We start from the raw sequence: 19,167 nt of genomic DNA, 5'->3' as shown, positions 1-19,167 counted from the left end.
TTGGCAGCCATCTTGGGACCAATATACATGATAGCACCTCATTAAAAAGCATAGTAGTTAATAGAGGGTTTTAGGACTTTAGTTACATTAAAAATCATTTGTTGATGGTACCATACTCGTTTTAGGAATTGTGGTGGGTTCTAAGGTGATTTTACCATGTGAAAAAACCTTCTGCTGTGATATCATGAATATTGTTTGAAAGAAAACTAATATCTCATCATTTTCCCACAGTGGTTTGGAAGGGGATCTATAAGCTAAACTGAAAGCATATTTTCTGTAAATTCACATTATCTTTCTCAGTCATGTGAAAATGAAGTCTGACATTCTCAGTAAAACATGTACATCCAACAAGGACAGAGACTGTCAGTTGATTCCTTTGTGTTCTACTGCAGCCTCCTAGAGTGTTCTAAAGAACAACTAGAGCGCTAACAGTCTTACTTATGACAAAAGTATGGCACACCAGAAGCCATCTTGATTGGAATGAAGTGGTAAGTCTGAAAACATTTAATTTAAAAAGGAACAACATGAGGGGGTTAATTTTGCCATAGAAAGTATGATTAGTGCTTCAGAAAGAAACATTAGGGATCATTTTGAGTGACTTCTCAAATCCTTTTCTATTTCATTAAAACATTCTGACATGCAGTCTCCCAAAATGGCCACCAGAGACAAAAGAGCCCAAATGTAGCCCAAATATCACCCAGATGTAGCCCAAGTATAGCCCAATGACAGAATGTCCCAGAGTGTTCTAAAGAACAACTAGAGCGCTAACAGTCTTACTTATGACAAAAGTATGGCACACCAGAAGCCATCTTGATTGGAATGAAGTGGTAAGTCTGAAAACATTTAATTTAAAAAGGAACAACATGAGGGGGTTAATTTTGCCATAGAAAGTATGATTAGTGCTTCAGAAAGAAACATTAGGGATCATTTTGAGTGACTTCTCAAATCCTCTTCTATTTCATTAAAACTATTCTGACATGCAGACTGAAACATGCACTTTGAATACCAGCAGCAGACGTCCCTGGTGAGCAGTAGCTTTACTACAGTGATCTAATGTGCAACTAGAGTGCTAACATTCAGAATTTATGGCAAATGTGTGACACATCTGAATGCCTTCTTGATGGAACCAAAGTAAACAAGCATTGAAAATGCAATAGATCTCGCCCTCGTTTAAGTTAAAGCCATTCTGTTTGTAATGAGGTGGCTTTTTAGCTTTGCTTTTATTAGTGTTTTTTCAACTTTCATGTAAATAACATGCATCTGTATGCATATAAGTATATGTATGCATGCATTTATGTTTGTATTTATATAGATATACAGATGATATGTTTATATATGTATGTATATATATATTTATATATATATATTCACTGAAAAAACCATAGGCTATAGACCATATATAGTTAGGAATTAGCATTTACAAAACCTTGAAAATTCACTGAAAAAACCATAGGTTATAGACCATATATAGTTAGGAATTAGCATTTACAAAACCTTGAAAATTCACTGAAAAAACCATAGGTTATAGACCATATATAGTTAGGAATTCGCATTTACAAAACCTTATTTTACTCACACAAAACCATTGAAATTCCATATATAGTTAGTTGCACTAACTATATATCGCGCACCCGCAATCCACTGCTGATGATGTCACATATTACATCATTCATGACATGGTCAGTGACATCACTGATGACATCTCAAATGACATCACTGATGACATCACTGATGACAACATCCAGTGACTGTATGTTTCTGTAAAGTTAAAATATGTCTTACATATTGAAGAATGAGTGGATGTATAAGTGTCTGGATGAAGGATTTAGTAGGTGCATGACTGACTGTATGAGTGAGTGATTAAATGTGTCTCACTGAGTACATGGGTTAGTGACTAAACTGTCTTAATTTGTGCATCATTATGTCTGTTGTTCTGTAAACTGTTGCATGTGTTGATAAGTAGCTATATGCCTGGTCTCACCCTGGAGATACCCATTAGGGACCATCTCTCAGGGAAGCCAGGAAGGGTTTCGCAGCGGTCGAAGCGCCTTTGGACCCTACGGGTAAGTAGTGCGCTATATAAATGCCTATACATTTACATATGAGTAACTATATGGGTTATTGATTGGTTGCCCAAGTATTTGTATGGGAGACTGAGTGTGTGTGTGTGTGGGTGGCTGGGAGGTGTATGACTGTGCATAGATGTGTGAGCAGTTGATTCACTAGATGCATGGTTTCAAAAGTGCATGTGGAAACAGCTGTATGGGCGGTTGACTGTGTGCATGAGTGTATTGGTGAGTGAATGGATATCTCAGTGCTACATGTCAAAGTAAGTACATATGTAAAACACAGTACATGTGAGAGTTGACATATATAAATAACTGTGCATAAGAGCCAGTGAATGTGTGAGTGGCTGTATGGATCATTGTGAACTTGTATCAGGGATTGTATAAGAGAGTAAATATGTGTTAGTATATGTTTGAATAAGTAAAGTTTGTATAACTGTATAGTTGAGGAAATGGAGGTGTGATTGATTCTTTGCATGACTGACTAGGTGTGTGAGTAACTCCATGGATGAGTGACAGTCTGTGAGTGTCTGTTTACACTGATTGTATCTAAGGTTATATTAGAGTCTGAAGAGGTTCATCGTATTATCACATGAATGATATCATCAGTGATGTGATCAGTGATGTCATCAGTGATGTCATTTGAGATGTCATCAGTGATGTCACTGACATGTCATGAATGATGTAATATGTGACATCATCAGCAGTGGATTGCGGGTGCGCGATATATAGTTAGTGCAACTAACTATATATGGAATTTCAATGGTTTTGTGTGAGTAAAATAAGGTTTTGTAAATGCGAATTCCTAACTATATATGGTCTATAACCTATGGTTTTTTCAGTGAATATATATATATATACACATACATACACACAGACTTTCAGGCCTAGAGGGCTGCGTAAATTAGGCAAAAAAGAATCAGAACTCTGGATAGATCCCAAGTTTAGGTGGAGAGCAGCTGCTCGAGTGCTCACCCCCAGGTTTTAGGGCAGTTGCTGCTGGTTTTTCGACTCAAGAATGCACTGACTACTAACCAGACCTCCTTGCCCTAACCACATTGAAAATGGCTAATTTACATGCAAGTGCCAAGTATATGGTACCCAGGGCTTGTAAATTAGAGGTACCACAGGGATTGCAGCACTGGTAGTGCCACCCTGGTAGACCCCCCCCCCTCTCCCCTCCCCCCCCTGGGTAAAACGAGACTCCCAGTCAATACTGCGGACTGGTAGTGTAGTTGTGTACTTCTAGCCCAAGTGCCATTCCAAGCAGAGGCAAAGCCTCTACTTTTCCCTCTGCATCTGGGTAAGTCACCCCCTCTCGCACGCCTACTGGGTCCTTAGGCAGGGTGCAACATAGAACACTGGCAGGACATGCAGTGTACATGTTATGGCAGTAAAAACGCTTAACAGCTATTTCGACCGTGGAAAGGATTGGCCGCCCAATTGGCAAGTGCAGGAGTACACACTGGACCCTAAGCTGTGCTAACTCCTGAGCGGTGCAACCAAAGTGGGCACTCCAAGGTATCACATAACTTGTTACATTACATTCAACCTGAATCTAAATTAATGTAACTTGTTACAGTGTGCAGCTTTTACTAAGCTGCCACTTTGCTGCCCCTACACGTCCTGTGCCTTCCCATCTTCCCAGCACATGAACCCACCTAGGGAGACGTGCCAATGACTCTCAGGAAGGGGAACAATTGAGGGATTGTTATGTTAAAAAATGGATAGAGCGCAAGTCTACCTTAAGGTGTCTTAGAACTAGCACAGCTTGTGCACAACTGAAAAAGCTGTAAATACAGTTATTAAAAAGTCAGGTTTTATGAGCTTTCTGAAGGTAAGCAGGGAAGCGGCAGCCCTGATGTTGGAGAGAAGGAGGTATTTGGTGGGTCCAGTAACAAAACTACTTCCTCCCCCTCTCTCAAATCTAGAAAACCTGACTTTCATTGCTCCTCTAGGGAGTACATTGCTGCTTGGTTCGTATTATTTGAATGCTTGTTTTAGAAACTCAGGGCCACTATCATGCAGAACTTTGTAGGTTATACAAATGCCTTTAATTTAATGTGGTTTGTCAGCCAGTGAAGCCCTCCGATTGATGGCTTGACTGATTGAAATTTGCGGATGTCCAGAAGCAAACTGGCCGCCGCAATTAGCAAAATCTGTAGTTTAAGCTGTTATTCTTGCAGATTACAGTAAAAGCTGTTGCAGTAATCAATTTAGGATAGAACTAAAGTTGCAATTACTGTTTTTTTGACATTCAGTGAAATGAATGAGATGATTTTCTTAATTATCCTCAGAGTATTGAAGGAGGAGACTACAGAGTTGATTTGACTACCGAAACTCAACATCTCGTCCGAAAACAGATAGCCTGCATGCAATCATGTAACTGAGAACCTATAAAGTTGGCGTTAGGAGCCAACAGCACAATGTGTGTCGTCTGCATAGAAGTGAGGGAAAATCCAAAAGACTGAATCAGTGGCGCCAGTTCAGTTACATTTAGGTTGAACATTGTGGGGCTAAGTGAGGACCCTTGCGGGACCCCACATGGGAGAGAGACAGGTTTAGAATTGTATCTGTCAAAAACAACCGTATGTTTCCTTCCTTTCAAGAACGAGTGCAGCAGTACAAGAGCCTTCTTTTTTTATGACTTATGCCTCAAGGCGGTCGAACGAAACAGTATGGCTGACCAGATCTAAGGCCGCAGACAAACCAGGGAGACTAAGGGACGCAGTCCCTCACTTGTCGGCTGCCCTGGTTTCCTCAGTGGCCTTGATCAGAGCAGTCTCTCTGCTATGTCCTGGTCCTGGTCTAAACCCGAACTGCGATGGGTCAAGTAGATGGTTGTCCTGAATAAATGGAGCCAATTGTATATTCATCAGTTTCTCTGCAATTTGTGCAGAGAATGGTCATCTAGAAAGGGTCTGAAAATTGGCAGGATCTTCCGGGCTAAGACCCTGCTTCTTCAGGAGACAAAGAATTGAGGCTGTTGTCCAGGTTGACGGGAAATGATCAATCAATCAATCAGGAGTTTGTTAAAGCGCGACTACTCACCCGTAAGGGTCTCAAGGCGCTACGGGTGGGGGGGGGGGGGGGGGGGGGGGGAAGAGGGTTGGGGGGGTGCAGGTTCCATTCCATCAAGGAGGGGGGTCTGTCGAAGAGCCAGGTTTTAAGGTTTCTTGCAAAGATTGGGAGCGATGTTGTCGGTCTGAGGTGGAGCGGAAGGGCGTTCCATGCTTTGGCCGTGAGGAAGAAGAAGGAGCGGCCTCCCGATCTGGTCTTTCTGGTGCGGGGGACCAAGCACCAGAAAGATGATCAGAAGCAAACATGGAATTGAAAATGCTAGGTAAATTTAAAGCTATGGGCACAGGGATCAGTTTTACTACTGAAGGCGGGCATGGGTCATAAGGAGATCCTGATTCGAATTCAGCAAAGGTTAGTCGGTGTCATCCTGGGAATTAAATTGGTCTACTAGAGTGCAATTTTTGTTGGAGTCTTTCCTAGGAGCTGAATTGTTCATGGTAGAAAGCTTTTGGCAGATTTAGTCGACCTGGTCGCAAAAACAGTGGGCAACTGAGACACAAAAACTTTGACTACTGTTTGCTCCTTTGTTTAAAGAGTTTGTTATTCACCTCAAAAAAATTCATAGAGGAACTTTTAGATGATTCAATCTGCTGTGTATAGAAGACCATTTTTAGGTCTCGCCTGTCGATGCGCATGCGCATCGAGCAAGGCGAGAGTATTGCGAGTTATCCACACTTTATCTGCACTGCAAGGAATCGTGGCGATTCCTTGCAGTGCCCGTGACTTTTAAGGTCAATGCGCATGCGCATTAAGCTTATGCGCATGCGCATTGACCTTAAAAGTCACGGGCGCGTGCATGTCCCCTCTCCGCCCCCTCCCCCGTTCCGCCCCCTCCCCTGTTCCGCCCCTTTCCCTTCCCGCCGCTCGCCATATGTTCGCTCGTTCCCTCCCACTGGCAGCCTGCGGCCACTGCTGAGAAGCTTGTTTTAACTTACAGATCCGCCTCTCAGTCTTGCTCGCCTTCAACATTCATTCTCTCCCCGCTCCGCCCCCTGCTGCGGCCGTGTCGCACTTCTCCTCCCCCCCCCTCCCCACAGCAATGCCCTCCTCCCGTTGGCTGTTTTGTCCATCTTCTCGCCCCCTTTCCTGTAGTCCGTGTCCCCGTTCCCTTTGTTCCTGCCCCCTCCCGCTGTCTGTTGTCTTGCAGCTTGTGGCGGCGCGGCTGCTCAGGGGTGAGTTTCATTCTTTTTTTTTTACCGTTCCCTTTGTCTCAGCACCCTCCCGCGGTCTGAAATCGAGCCTTACACACGGAGACTCAAACGACGCCCGTCGAACTTTTACCCCGGGCCTGCCTCTCCGAGGTGCACGTGAGGCCAAGCTAGGATTGGGCTGAGAAAAGTGCCGTCCCCGTGTGAACCGGCGCTCCTCAAGCTAAAACCTGGAAAGCACAGTTCTCAGAGGGAGTCCAGAAGTTTACTCCACAAAAGAGGTCTGTGAATTCTACTGTGAGAAAGAAAACTCACTACTCGCTTAATTCAAACCAAGCCAAACAGTAATGGTCGCAAATTAAATTCTGCAACCGTTTTCCGGGTACAAAGGACTTTGCACCATGGCGAACTTGCTTTTTTAACCTAAAAACCCATAAAACATACATAAAGTGAGGACAATGGTGGGTATTGAATTTCCGTGCAACATTAAAAGCGAAAACAATTCCATAAGTAGTGAGACATTTTTTATAACTGCCCTTCTTGATGGCTTTGCCTCCTTGCTCTGACCTCCCGCCATGTCGCATTTCTCCTCCCCCTCCCCTCTCTTCCTTCCGTCTTCCTGCCGTGTCGCACCTCTCCCCTCTCCGCCCCCTCCCCTGCCCGCCCCCTCCCCTGCCCGCCGTGTTACGGTGAAAGGCTTGTTTAGTTTGCTGCCCCAGAAGTCGAACAGAGTTTGAGATTGCTCTGGTTGGTAAGCCTCCTTGTTTTCCAATTGCATGCTACCTTCATCATAGGGAGTCGCAAGTTTTTCTTTGGTTGTTCGATTGCTATATTTTTGCAGTCGGTGTTGGTAACTATATTTTGAATGTTTTAGAAATTGTGTAAATATCTACTAATACCGTTTCACGCAGACGGTTGTCTCTAAAGGAAAGCGCTTGTCATTCTCACGCTCTCTTTTGGTAAAAGTTAACAAAAGAGTGAAAGTGTGCTCACCTTCGTAGAAGTGGTTGCAGTGCCAAAGTTTGAATGGGTTACTTGCATTGCTTTTTCCCCAAACCATTTTGTTGTGGTTTTGCACATTCAGGTGATGCTTTAGCTAGTAAATGTTCGTCTTCTATATATCTCTATGGTATATAACAGCATGGGAATTGACAACGACATATACTTTGTAGAACTAAGAACCCTAAACCATTATCCCGCACCGCCCCCCTCCACGGAATGTCCATGACTCGCTAGTACTTTCAATCACTTTTTGACGTAAATGATGCCTTTTTTATGTCTCCTCTTAAATGTTGGTTTTATGAAACCTTAAAAAGAATTAGGAAGACGTTTTACAGTGAACTTGGTTGTATAGTTAAGTGGTGATATTCCCTTGTCGCCTCCTCGTCGAAAAGGTTAAGAACGGATGTATAAAGTTGGGTTAATTCCTATATTCCCCGCGCATTGGATATGTTATTCACTGTATGCCGCCTATATACCGAAACAGTGTTTCCCTCCCCTCCTCACGTCTTTAGATTTAATAAGTAACGTTTTTTATATCAAGGAATAGGGGTAAAATAAAGCAAACTGTGTTTTTTATCTCGCTCTTGGGGCGAGGGGCCCTGACCCCTCTCTCACGGTCTTGTATGTTTTCCTTTGTTTTTCTTCACATATGGCGCTCAAAGGCCTGTTTACATTTCCAAAGTAGATAGTCTAGGTCCCCTGCAAGGCAGAGACATGCAAATCAGTTTCTCGATCTGCTGCAATAATTACTGGCAATTAAGGGCCTGGTTCTCCCTTCTTTGAGGGCAACTCTGCGACACTACGCCGCCCTCAACCCCTCACTCACTCACCCTCACTCACTCACCCTCAACCCCTCACTCACCCTCAATCACTCACCCTCACTCACCCTCAACCACTCACCCCCACTCACACTCACCCTCAACCACTCACCCTCACTCACCCTCACTCACCCTCACTCACCCTCACTCACCCTCACTCACCCTCACTCACCCTCACTCACCCTCACTCACCCTCACTCACCCTCACTCACCCTCACTCACCCTCACTCACCCTCACTCACCCTCACTCACCCTCAACCCCTCACCCTCAACCCCTCAACCCCTCACCCTCAACCCCTCACCCTCAACCCCTCACCCTCAACCCCTCAACCCCTCACCCTCAACCCCTCACCCTCACTCACCCTCAACCCCTCACCCTCAACCCCTCACCCTCACTCACCCTCAACCCCTCACCCTCACTCACCCTCAACCCCTCACCCTCACTCACCCTCAACCCCTCACCCTCACTCACCCTCAACCCCTCACCCTCACTCACCCTCAACCCCTCACCCTCACTCACCCTCAACCCCTCACCCTCACTCACCCTCAACCCCTCACCCTCACTCACCCTCCCTCACCCTCCCTCACTCACCCTCACTCACCCTCACTCACCCTCACTCACCCTCACTCACCCTCACTCACCCTCACCCTCACTCACCCTCACTCACCCTCAACCCCTCACTCACCCTCAACCCCTCACTCACCCTCAACCCCTCACTCACCCTCAACCCCTCACCCTCACTCACCCTCAACCCCTCACCCTCACTCACCCTCAACCCCTCACCCTCACTCACCCTCAACCCCTCACCCTCACTCACCCTCAACCCCTCACCCTCACTCACCCTCAACCCCTCACCCTCACTCACCCTCAACCCCTCACCCTCACTCACCCTCACCCTCAACCCCTCAGCCTCACCCTCACCCTCACTCACCCTCAACCCCTCACCCTCACTCACCCTCAACCTCATGCTAAAGATTTACAAAAAAACCATTAACAATTCTAAAAGCACTAACTCTAATGCTGCGAGACCTATTGCATTTCTAATGCTTGTTTCTTTTGGAAGTAGTCCTTTATGTATAGTCAAGGAGAGTTTGTATATGTCTTTCTCCGGTGCATCATAGTGTGATCTCCATTTTCTGTCAAGCCTTCTACAGTTTTCTTTCTCAAGTCGAAGTACCTGTGTAAACCATGGTACAGAGGGTTTCTTTCTGCCTAATTTAGATGATTTAAGAGGAATTAGTATGGAGATAGTGGAGTTTAACTATTCTGAGTACTCTATAGTGGCTAATTATGGATCATGAGAAAGAATGGGACGAAAGCACACAAGCTGCTGCACAAGTTGTTTGCCATCTAATTTATTCTAAGCACGATAGCTTGTAGGTCCGCCATGTGCATTCTTAAATTGGGTTATTTAGAGGGTGTTCAGTTCAAAAATGAGAGCAAAGTGGTCAGGGCAGTGGCAAGAAATATTTCACTGTGATATGAGGGCCATTTGAGAAGATCCCATCTAAAGTGTGGCCAGCCAGATGGGTGGCTTTATGTAGTAGTTGTGGGAGACGGAAAGCATGGTTTCCAATATGGCCATAGTGTCTTAATCATCAGGGACATCAAGGTGGAAATTAAAATCATCTAAGACGTAGCACAGATCCAGTTTCTAGTTGTGAGCCAAAGGATTTTAAGAAACCACTCCTGGGACCTGGAGGGCAGTAAACAAACATTCCTTCAAATGACTTTTTTTGTTAGCTCGAAGCAGAAGGACAATGCTTCATAATCGAGGGATGTTGATTCAAATTTAGATTTTAGCCTTAGCCAATCTCTACAGATAAAGCATAGCCCCCCACCCATTTTGAAGGGTCTGTATAATCTATGGATTGAATAACCTGGCGGGGTCACATTTAGTAAGTAGGGACTTGAAGAGTCATACGCTTAAGTTTCTGTAGCAAAAATGATGTCAAGCTGGCGACTGTCAATAAAGCCAGGCAGTTATAGCGCATGCTTGACTATGAAGCAGACATTTACAAGAGCGCCCCAAATTTTGCTCAGCGAGTTATTAGAAATAGAAATAAGACTTCGCATCCAAGGACATTGTCATGTGGTAGGCACATGTAATTAGAAGCTACAGTTAGTACATACAATCAGTCAAATCTAAGCATGCACAGCCTTGTTCTAAAGGTTTCAAATAGCACAGTTCATTATTAGAGTAAGACTTTCTAGCGACGGTGTGCGGTTCAAACCCGGCAGGGGTTCCACAGCTCAGCACGATCCGGGCTCAGACAAACTTGCTTTTGGCACCGACGCGCTGGTAAGGGATTTAAAAAATCTCCATGAAAGGGGGGTGTCTGACACGACAGTGCTAAGAGAACAACAAACCTGAAGAACAAGTGACAAATTTAAATGGGGGAAAATCCAGGGCCCAGCAACCCCGCATAGGCTCCCCTGTGAAGTAAAGTTACTGAGAAAATATAATAAATAAAAATGCCAGAGAGGTCTCCACCGGAAGCCACATGGTTGTTCGCCCCAGAAGACAGGCTTCAAAGGGAAAGTATCGTTGAAGGGCTGCCCTATTATTTAGGCAGACAGACTGGCACGTGGAGTAGAGCGGGGAAACCCAGTTACCAACGCAGTTTCCCCTGGGGTGTGATGCCCTGAGAAAGCCACACCCCACAGGTTGGCTGCTGAGGTCATACAACGGAATAGTGGTCTTGCCATCTTGGGAGTGGGCAGAACGGTGCATCCTGATCCAGATGTTACATGCCAAAGGAAGTTGTCAGCAGATGGGCAGGAACCTGGTAGCCCATTGGCTACCAAATGCATCCTGCCCTGAGGGCACTTCCCGAGCATGAAACGGCACCCCCAACCTAAATCTCAACTGGCCTGGAAGGAGGACTGAATAAGGTATGCCTTGCTGCACTGAAGGACCAGCAAAGAGGTGGCACCGAAGACTGGACCTGGTGGCTAGCGAAAAAAGGACTGTGCTGGACGCGTCCTGCTCAAGGAGAAGTGATCCCCCAAAGCCCAGGAAAGACTAGAGACTCCAAGGCCCAACTGACTGGCATTCTGTTTGCACCTTAAGAAGCCTGCTGGGGCAGGTTGGTAGCCGAAAGTCTTTAAGCTGATATTGTCACAGCCGTGCAATACCTGTGACCAAGACCTAATGCACAGAGTTGCACCTGAGCTTGTCAAACAGGGGAGTGCAGTTGAGACCCTTGGAGGACAAGCTATCAACTCAGGAAGTATTGGCGGTGACAGCAGCACAGATAGACTGGTAGCCCAGAGGCTACTGGACTTCTGCCATCCTGGAGAGGACTTAGAGGGACATCCACCCTGTGAGCATGACCGCCTCACTCAAGTCTGAGATAGAGTACTGGCCACAGAAAGACCCCAGATTGCATCTCATCCACAGAATCCATGTAACATATCCAGCATCCTTCATCACTTACATCAGGACCACTCCATAGGAATCCATTTCAACGAGGATAACGTGCCTGGAACTGCTTGAAGACTGCTTCTTCTGTGGAGGTAACTGTTTGAGGACCTTGCTGGTCCCCCTGACTAGCTTCCTGCTGGAATTGGTTACCCCAAGTAACTCTACTCAATCGCATTTACACTTGCTCAAGTTTTTCCTGGAAGGGTTTCTAAAACAGAAATTTGTTAAACTTGCCAGTGCTTGTTCACAGTTGAGTGAAATGCGTTGATGTATTATTTCCTATATTTTCCATATCTTCTGAACCCTCCTGCGGATCTTTTTTCGTTTTCTTTGGGTATAATTTCTTTAAAAATAGTCTATTTTTATAAATTGGTGCCAGATTTGAGTGTTGTCGATTTCTTTTTCAATTGTTTTGGTGTTGTTTAAATGCTTTACACTTGTTCCTTTGCGAAAACCTTGCTGCTCAGAGACACAGCTACCCAGGACTGAGCTGAAGGATTAACAAATGAAACTTAAAGGTTCTAAATGGATTGCCAAGTGTATTATACTGTGAGGTTGCACACCCACGTCATATAATACACCCCATTTCCTCGCAGCATTCAACTGAATGGATACTAACTCACTCATTGGGAATGATTGAGGATTCAGAGGACATGGCATGAGGCCTTAACTCTAATCTTGATACATAGCTTGGACAACTCAAGAACATATTACGTAGTTCCTGCATAGTCACATATTTTGAAAGAAAGTGCTCTATTTTCTATCCTTAATAAGTGATGCATTCAAAGACATTTCATGTATAAATACGAGCATTTCTATTTGATGAGGAGAGAACAAACTGAATCAAAGCGAATAAACCGATGGTTTGTTAGGAAAGACATATTAAAAAGATAGCTTTTTTAAACTTTATTTTGCATGGTTTGTTCCCAATAGTATGATTCTAAAAATAAAAGTATGTGGTACAGAGCTGAACAACGTACCATGAACGAAAAGAATGACAGAGAGGCGCCCATCTAAAGGCTGCATGAAGACTGATGACTGAGGCAACACCATCACCAGGTCTGCTGCATAAACATGGACGTTCCCTGTCCCACCCGCACTCCTGATCTGATCACGGAATAGCACAAGCATCATGGCACCGGACACCCTGTATCCTTCCTTAGACTGGCACAAAAACGGACCAGGAAAAAAAAAAGTAAAAACAAAAACACCAAAACTAATGTATCCCTAAACTGAAGCCTGGGCAATAACAGGCATGCACAGCTTCAGCTGGTGCCAAAGTGGGAGCGGTACTTAGACTACGGAAGTACCACCACCAATCACTCAAGTCATCACAGTCTCTTCCTTTCCAATCAAACCCAGGACATTCTAAGCTCATGACGACACCACTAAAGATCTGGGCACTTGCTGGACCGCAGGGTCATGTCAAAGAATACATTGCAAGGAAGCAAGGCCAGTCTTTCTCTCCCTAGTGCTTCTCTGAGTAACCCCGCCCCGAAAGCAGTTTGACTGGTCTAAGCACTGAATTGCAAATTTTGCTCAAACTTTTAGTTTACCAAAGATCAATTTAAACTATCGTTTTCTGTAAAAACCAATTCATTCCATCTTTGAACAATTAAAACCCCTGCCATGCATGTGTAAATCTGATGGACTTGAAATATTGAGAAAACAAACCAAAAGAAAACCCCACCTGAAGCCAACCATTTCATTTCAAGCCAGGAGAGCAACATGCACATCAGGAATTTAAAAAGAAAAAAAGAGAAAAAGAAAATAAAACGACATGTGGGAAACACAAACCTATTCTTACCCTACCCACCCCCACAAAATTTCATTAACATTATTGCTTGCACTAGCTTTAACAAAAGTGGCACACAAGCCACCTCAAGTCCATACTCTCTCCTGCATTCGAAGGGTCCTCCGGGGTTCCCCCCTCCCTCACCTTAATATTCCTTGACCAGTGACTTGGGACAACGCATATCGGTGTGCCAATCACAGTGGGTGGAGCTAAGGGGTGAGGGGGGTCACAGTGCACGGGGTTTAAGGTCACAGTGGGCGGCGCAAAGGGGGTCACAGTGCAAGTCCAATCAGGCCATTCCCTTTGCTCATGTCCATCGGTCTGCCGGCGGCGCCTCGGCAGTGTGACCCAAAGCAGGCAACCCTGCATTCTGCTGCAGGAACTTGGGCCCACATTTATCGACGCTGCTTGAAGCCTTGTGAGCCATCCGGACCAAGTGGCTGCCTGATCACATTGTTGGATGGCCGACTGTCTTCTGTCTGGGAGATCCTTGTTGGCCTAGTAAGAAAATGAAGCATGGAAATGATTTTACAATTGCTACGTTTCAGGAGAAGAATGCATACATCAGATATCTGCAAGCAGAACTCTCATTAAAAATAACAGATCACATACAGAAATCCAATGAAACAATACAACTAAGCAAGCAAGATGAACTATCTCTGACTGCAAATGAGTGACTTGATTTAAAACCACGCTATGGCACACAACAATGGAGTTTACTTTTCATCTATAAATGCACTGCACTTAGTTGGCCCTCTGGTACCTCAACTAACAGTTCCTTTACCAGTCCATCCTCAGTCTATAGAATATAGTTATTTGGAGTATTATCCATCATCACCAGTGGTTTGGTCATTCAAGTCAAAGGAAGTTTATGCCTGAGCCCTTTTGGTGTGTGTGTCAGCAACACATGCACACCCTCCCTAGTGAGTCGAATGGCCATTTACCTACAGCAGACAGGGTTTTAGGGAATCCTTCGGTGCAAGGTACCAGAAGTTTCTTTTTCTTTAAAAAAAACCCGGAGGAGACGTCAGCACACCAGAGTGGCTTGGAGGAAGCAGGTACCGACCGCTCACACATCCGGTGAGGTTTTAGATGGCCCCATTTTTGTAGGAAGAATTGCTCGCTGGAAAGGGGATTCTATCACAGGACCGGAGGCTTCAGATTATGCTTCTCTTTCTTTACTGTAATATTCACAGCAGCCAATAAACATACAGTTTAATGAAAATAAACTACTGAAGCCATGATGCTTAGCCTTAGCCACGCCTCTAGGAACCCTATAAGAGTCCTGGTAACACTCCCAGCGTCCTCTTTCTTTGCTGCTCACACAGCAAGAGATAAGTGCCATGCTCCTTATTATGCTGATTTGCTTTAAAATGATATACTTTAATGCGGCGCTTAAAGCGTATTATTTATGCTAATGTGCGAGTTGTAAGCGTTATCTGCTTATCTATTGGGCATTGTTTGCTTATTTGTCTTGTAGCGGTAATTAGAAGTTGCGGGCTCTTCCCGCGTTGCAGGGACCGAGTTGCGCGTCTATTGTGTGGAGCGCTTCAGCGCGCTCAGACCGAGCTCTGCTCCTGCTGCCTCCGTGATCGCTTACAAGCGCCGCAGTGCACTCCAGTACCGGACCGCGTGAAGCGGTCTCAACTCACCTCTGGTGGCAATTTTTTTTCACAGGAAGGTAGCGCAGAGCTCCCCTCGCTTGAGAGCCGTTAACCCTTCGGCCGACGCGTGCCCATTGGGCTATGTTTTGGTAGGATTTGGGCGCGTGTTGGGCTGCACACGTCGTTTTGCCGTTTTTTCCCCCGTTTTCACCGCGTTTCAGCAGAGCTGGTGGAGAGTGACGCCTAACTCGCTGAAATAACAGTTTGTGTCTTAAAAGGAGTGGGCACACGCTCCCTAAAATTTATTTCTTGGCTCTGATGCCCTGCTGGGCTGCAATAATTGACTACAGCACCTGCTGAGGGGGTCTGGTACTGGTTCCTGACTCCCCTAGTGCCTACCTCTGGAGAGATTCCTTACCTTATATATATATATATATATTTACCCCACTGTTGTTGGAGATGGAGGAGTGGGTGTACTTTGATGAGGAGGCAGGGGAAGAAACTTATGAGGAGCAGCCTGTTGCTGCTGTGGAGGCCTTGGACGCATCGGTCCAAGCCTCAGTCAGCAAGGCAGTGGAAAGCGCCGTTCCTGCAACTGTGCAACAAGCATTGGCAGCTGCACTCAAGCCTATTACTAAGCAGCTGGAGAACTTTGCAAAGCGCCATGGCTTTACGAAGGACAAGTCCACTAGGAAGACTCCACCCGCTCCCAAGTCTAACCCCAATTCGACCACTACTGATCAATGGCCACACTCTGGCGCTCTAAGTTCCCTCCCGTCAGCGTCTGGGCAAGACCATGCCTACCCTGCAGGTGGCAAGGCTGCCAGTAAACAGCATTATGCGGATACAGACACCCCTACCACCACTGATACTGACACCACTGATACGGATGAGGAACAGCCACCGAAGAAGAAGACTAAGAAGGACGTCGCTTCGGCGTTAGAGCCTCCTCCTAATACCCCCTTTGCCTTCAACCCATCCAACATTATTCACCCTAGATCGTCAGATTGGGTTCCAGCCCCGGCGGTGGCAGAGTACCTTCAACAAAATATTAGGAAGGGATTTGATAAAGAGGTTAGAAACTGCCTTAGATCAGAATGCCCTCGTCCCGACCTTGCCCAGAAGGTGGCGGAGACTCCGGAGATAGACCCTAACCTTCTAACCTTCCTAAAGAAGTTCGCAAAGGACCCTAAAAAAGGGTTGGATCGAGCCTGGCGAGGATGCCAGGACAAGATGTTGGACGTCGTTGGCCCTCTGGCCAAAATCCTGGAGATGGCCCTGCAGGTAAAGGAATCCAATGTACCAATTGATCCAGATATCTTGGCTGGTTGGACTCAACGTGCCATTTGCCTTTTAGGTAATGCTAATTGTGCAGTGTCCACGGAGCGGCGCAAGTCCCTCTTGATGCGAATGGACTCTAATTTAATGGAACTTGCTACAGCGGAACCTGGGCCCCTTGCTGAGGGCAATCTTTTTGGCGACCGTTTCGTGAAGGATGTCTCCAAGTACGTGGGCACCTTCACTTCACTGGATAAGGCTCAATCGGGCATCAAGCGTGTACTTCAGCAACACCTTTTTAACCGGGCCGAACGAGGTCGGGGACGCTCGCCAGGCCGTTTCGCCAATCAAGGTCCCCCCAGAGGTGACTTCGGACGTGGTCGAGGGGACTGGGACTCGACCAGAGGTGGCACATTCTATCCCACTCGACGTCCATACTCCAAAGGCAGATACCAAGGAGGAGGCAACAGGGCGGGCTTCCAGGCCCAGCATTCCTCAGGTGAGCGCAATATATTGTTTCCATTTGCCATTGGGTGGGGTCGCACCAGTCACTTCCTTCATACTTGGAGTCTCCGGACTCAGGACGCTTGGGTCCTTCAAACTATTCAGGGGTTCCACCTGGAGTTTTACGAGACACCGAGGCAGGTACAGCTCCCGAGGGTTCTCCATTTTTCCCAACCAAAGAGGATTTGTATAGACAAAGAGATAGAAGAATTGCTTTGCAAACAAGCCGTAGCTGAGTGAGGGTACAGCCCGCACGGGTCTTGCAGCAATATCTTCCAAGTACAGAAAAGGGGTGGTGGTGGTCACAGACTAGTGTTGAATTTAAGAGATTTCAACTATTTTCTGGTCTACAACCATTTCAAGATGGAGGGGACCCATCTGTTAACAGATCTCTTACAACCGAACGATTGGATGGTGCGCTTGGATTTTAAAGACGCCTACCTTTCGATTCCCATCTACCCTCCTCATCGCCGTTTCCTCCAGTTTCAGTGGAACGGACGGTGGTTCGAGTACTCGGCCCTTCCTTTCGGGCTTTCCTCTGCTCCTTGGTGCTTCAAGAAAGGTAATGAAGCCGGTAGTAGCGCACCTGCGGGAGCAAGGTGTACGCATGATAATATATCTCGACGACATCCTGATCATGGCTCACAGCCCAGACCTAGTATCGAGATATCTTCAGATGACAATGTCTCTGCTCCAGGCTCTGGGGTTTGTGATCAATCAGGCCAAATCGGCCCTGATCCCATCTCAGTTGATGGATTTCCTAGGGTTTGTGATCGACTCACAGTCAGCACAGCTCAGTCTCCCACAGTCCAAATTGAAGGACCTGAAGAAGGAGATTGTATCCGTTCTCTGCAAGCAGATGATCTCACTCAGGACGATTACCAGAGTAGTGGGTTTATTGGCATCGTCCGTCCAGGCGATATTTCCGGGCCCTCTACACTACAAGGCGTTGCAGAGACTCAAGATTCGGCATCTCCAGAGAGGTCTGGCTTACTCAGACTTGGTCCCTCTGTCTCAGGAGGTGAGAGACGAGATGCGTTGGTGGTTGAGCCACGTGGAAGCGTGGAACGGCAGGGCCATTTTCGGCTACCTGCCCGAGATACTCATCGAGTCCGACGCCAGCCGTTGGGGCTGGGGGGGCACGCTGTGGAGATGTTTCCACAGGAGGAAGGTGGTCTCCTCAAGAGCTAGAACTCCCTATAAATTGCCTGGAGCTCCTCGAGAGCTCCTTCGCTATCAGGACTCTCTCGCCGCAACGGACCTCTTGTTGCATCCTCCTTCGGATGGACAATGTCTCAGCGGTACGTTACATAAACAAGCTAGGAGGGACGAGGTCGTCCATGTTGGTGGAGATAGCCAAGGACTTTTGGCATTATTGTCTCAATCATCAGATCACGATTATAGCAGAATATATTCCGGGGCAGTCCAACGTGATAGCGGACTGGAACTCGAGACATCTTCGGGATTCCAGCGATTAGTCGCTGCTTCCCAGAGTGTTCAACTGGCTTCAGGACCTGTGCGGTCCGTGTCAGATCGACTTATTTGCATCCAGGCTGAACCGCCAGCTTCCCAGGTTCTTCAGCTGGAGACCGGATCCAGCAGCAGAAGCAACGGATGAGTTTTTACGGGACTGGTCGGGGGCGGTGAACTATGCGTTCCCTCCCTTTCTTCTGATCCCACGTGTGGCCTCTCACATTACCAAACAGAAGGCGGAGGTGGTCCTGGTGACGCCTCTGTGGAGATCGCAGCCCTGGTTCCCAAGTGTTATTGGGGATGTGCTGCAACCGCCCCAGGATGCTCCAGTGGTCGGAGAATCTCCTAGGACCTCTGCGGGAACAGCATTCGTTGATCCTGTCTCAACGAATATCGCTGATGGCATGGAGGCTTTCAGGCAGCAATGGAGTTTGCCTGGAGTTTCAGGAATGGCTAACGACTTTATCAAGCAGGCCTGGGCCCCTTCCACGAGAAAAAGGTATTCTTCAGCCTGGAAGGGTTGGTTATGTTGGTGCGTGGAACGGGATTTGGATCCCATGGGGGCAGGACTTACACAGATCATAAATTTTTTGTCAGACAATGCGGCTAGCGGGTTTGCCTATAGATCCGTGAACAACTTCCGGTCGGCTATTTACGCGGGGCACACCCACATTGACGGAAAACCGGTGGGTATGCACCCATTGGTGTGCAAGCTCCTCAAGGGCATACGTGTTGTGAATCCTCCCAAACCCAAGTATTCTGGGCTGTGGGACGTTTCGTTGGTCATCAAACTGCTTGATAGTTGGTCACTTTCCAGAAAACATTTATCAGCGAAACTAGTCATGCTATTATGTTTGTCAGCTTGTAGAAGATCGGCGGATGTTCGCGCCTTGGACGTTACAGGTAGAGCATTTACTCCGGAGGGAGTTTCTTTTACCATTACAGGTCGTACAAAGACCCTTTCTAGACA

At 46.5% G+C, this 19,167-nt stretch overlaps 1 protein-coding gene across 1 annotated transcript in view; it reads right to left on the bottom strand.

The window, feature by feature from the left end:
• Window positions 1-12,434: 12,434 nt before the first annotated feature.
• Window positions 12,435-19,167, bottom strand: part of SZRD1 (SUZ RNA binding domain containing 1) — a 60,838-nt gene continuing 54,105 nt past the window's right edge. The window contains exon 4 of the mRNA XM_086921917.1: window positions 12,435-13,836. Coding sequence (XP_086778043.1) covers window positions 13,734-13,836 — 103 coding nt within the window. The 3' untranslated portion in view covers window positions 12,435-13,733. The remainder of the gene's footprint in view (window positions 13,837-19,167) is intronic.

Source organism: Lissotriton vulgaris, chromosome 5 (genome assembly GCF_964263255.1).
Source record: "Lissotriton vulgaris chromosome 5, aLisVul1.2, whole genome shotgun sequence".
Taxonomy (NCBI): domain Eukaryota; kingdom Metazoa; phylum Chordata; class Amphibia; order Caudata; family Salamandridae; genus Lissotriton; species Lissotriton vulgaris.
The sequence above is the reverse complement of the archived record's forward strand: the minus strand, read 5'-3'. Positions and strand labels throughout refer to the sequence as shown.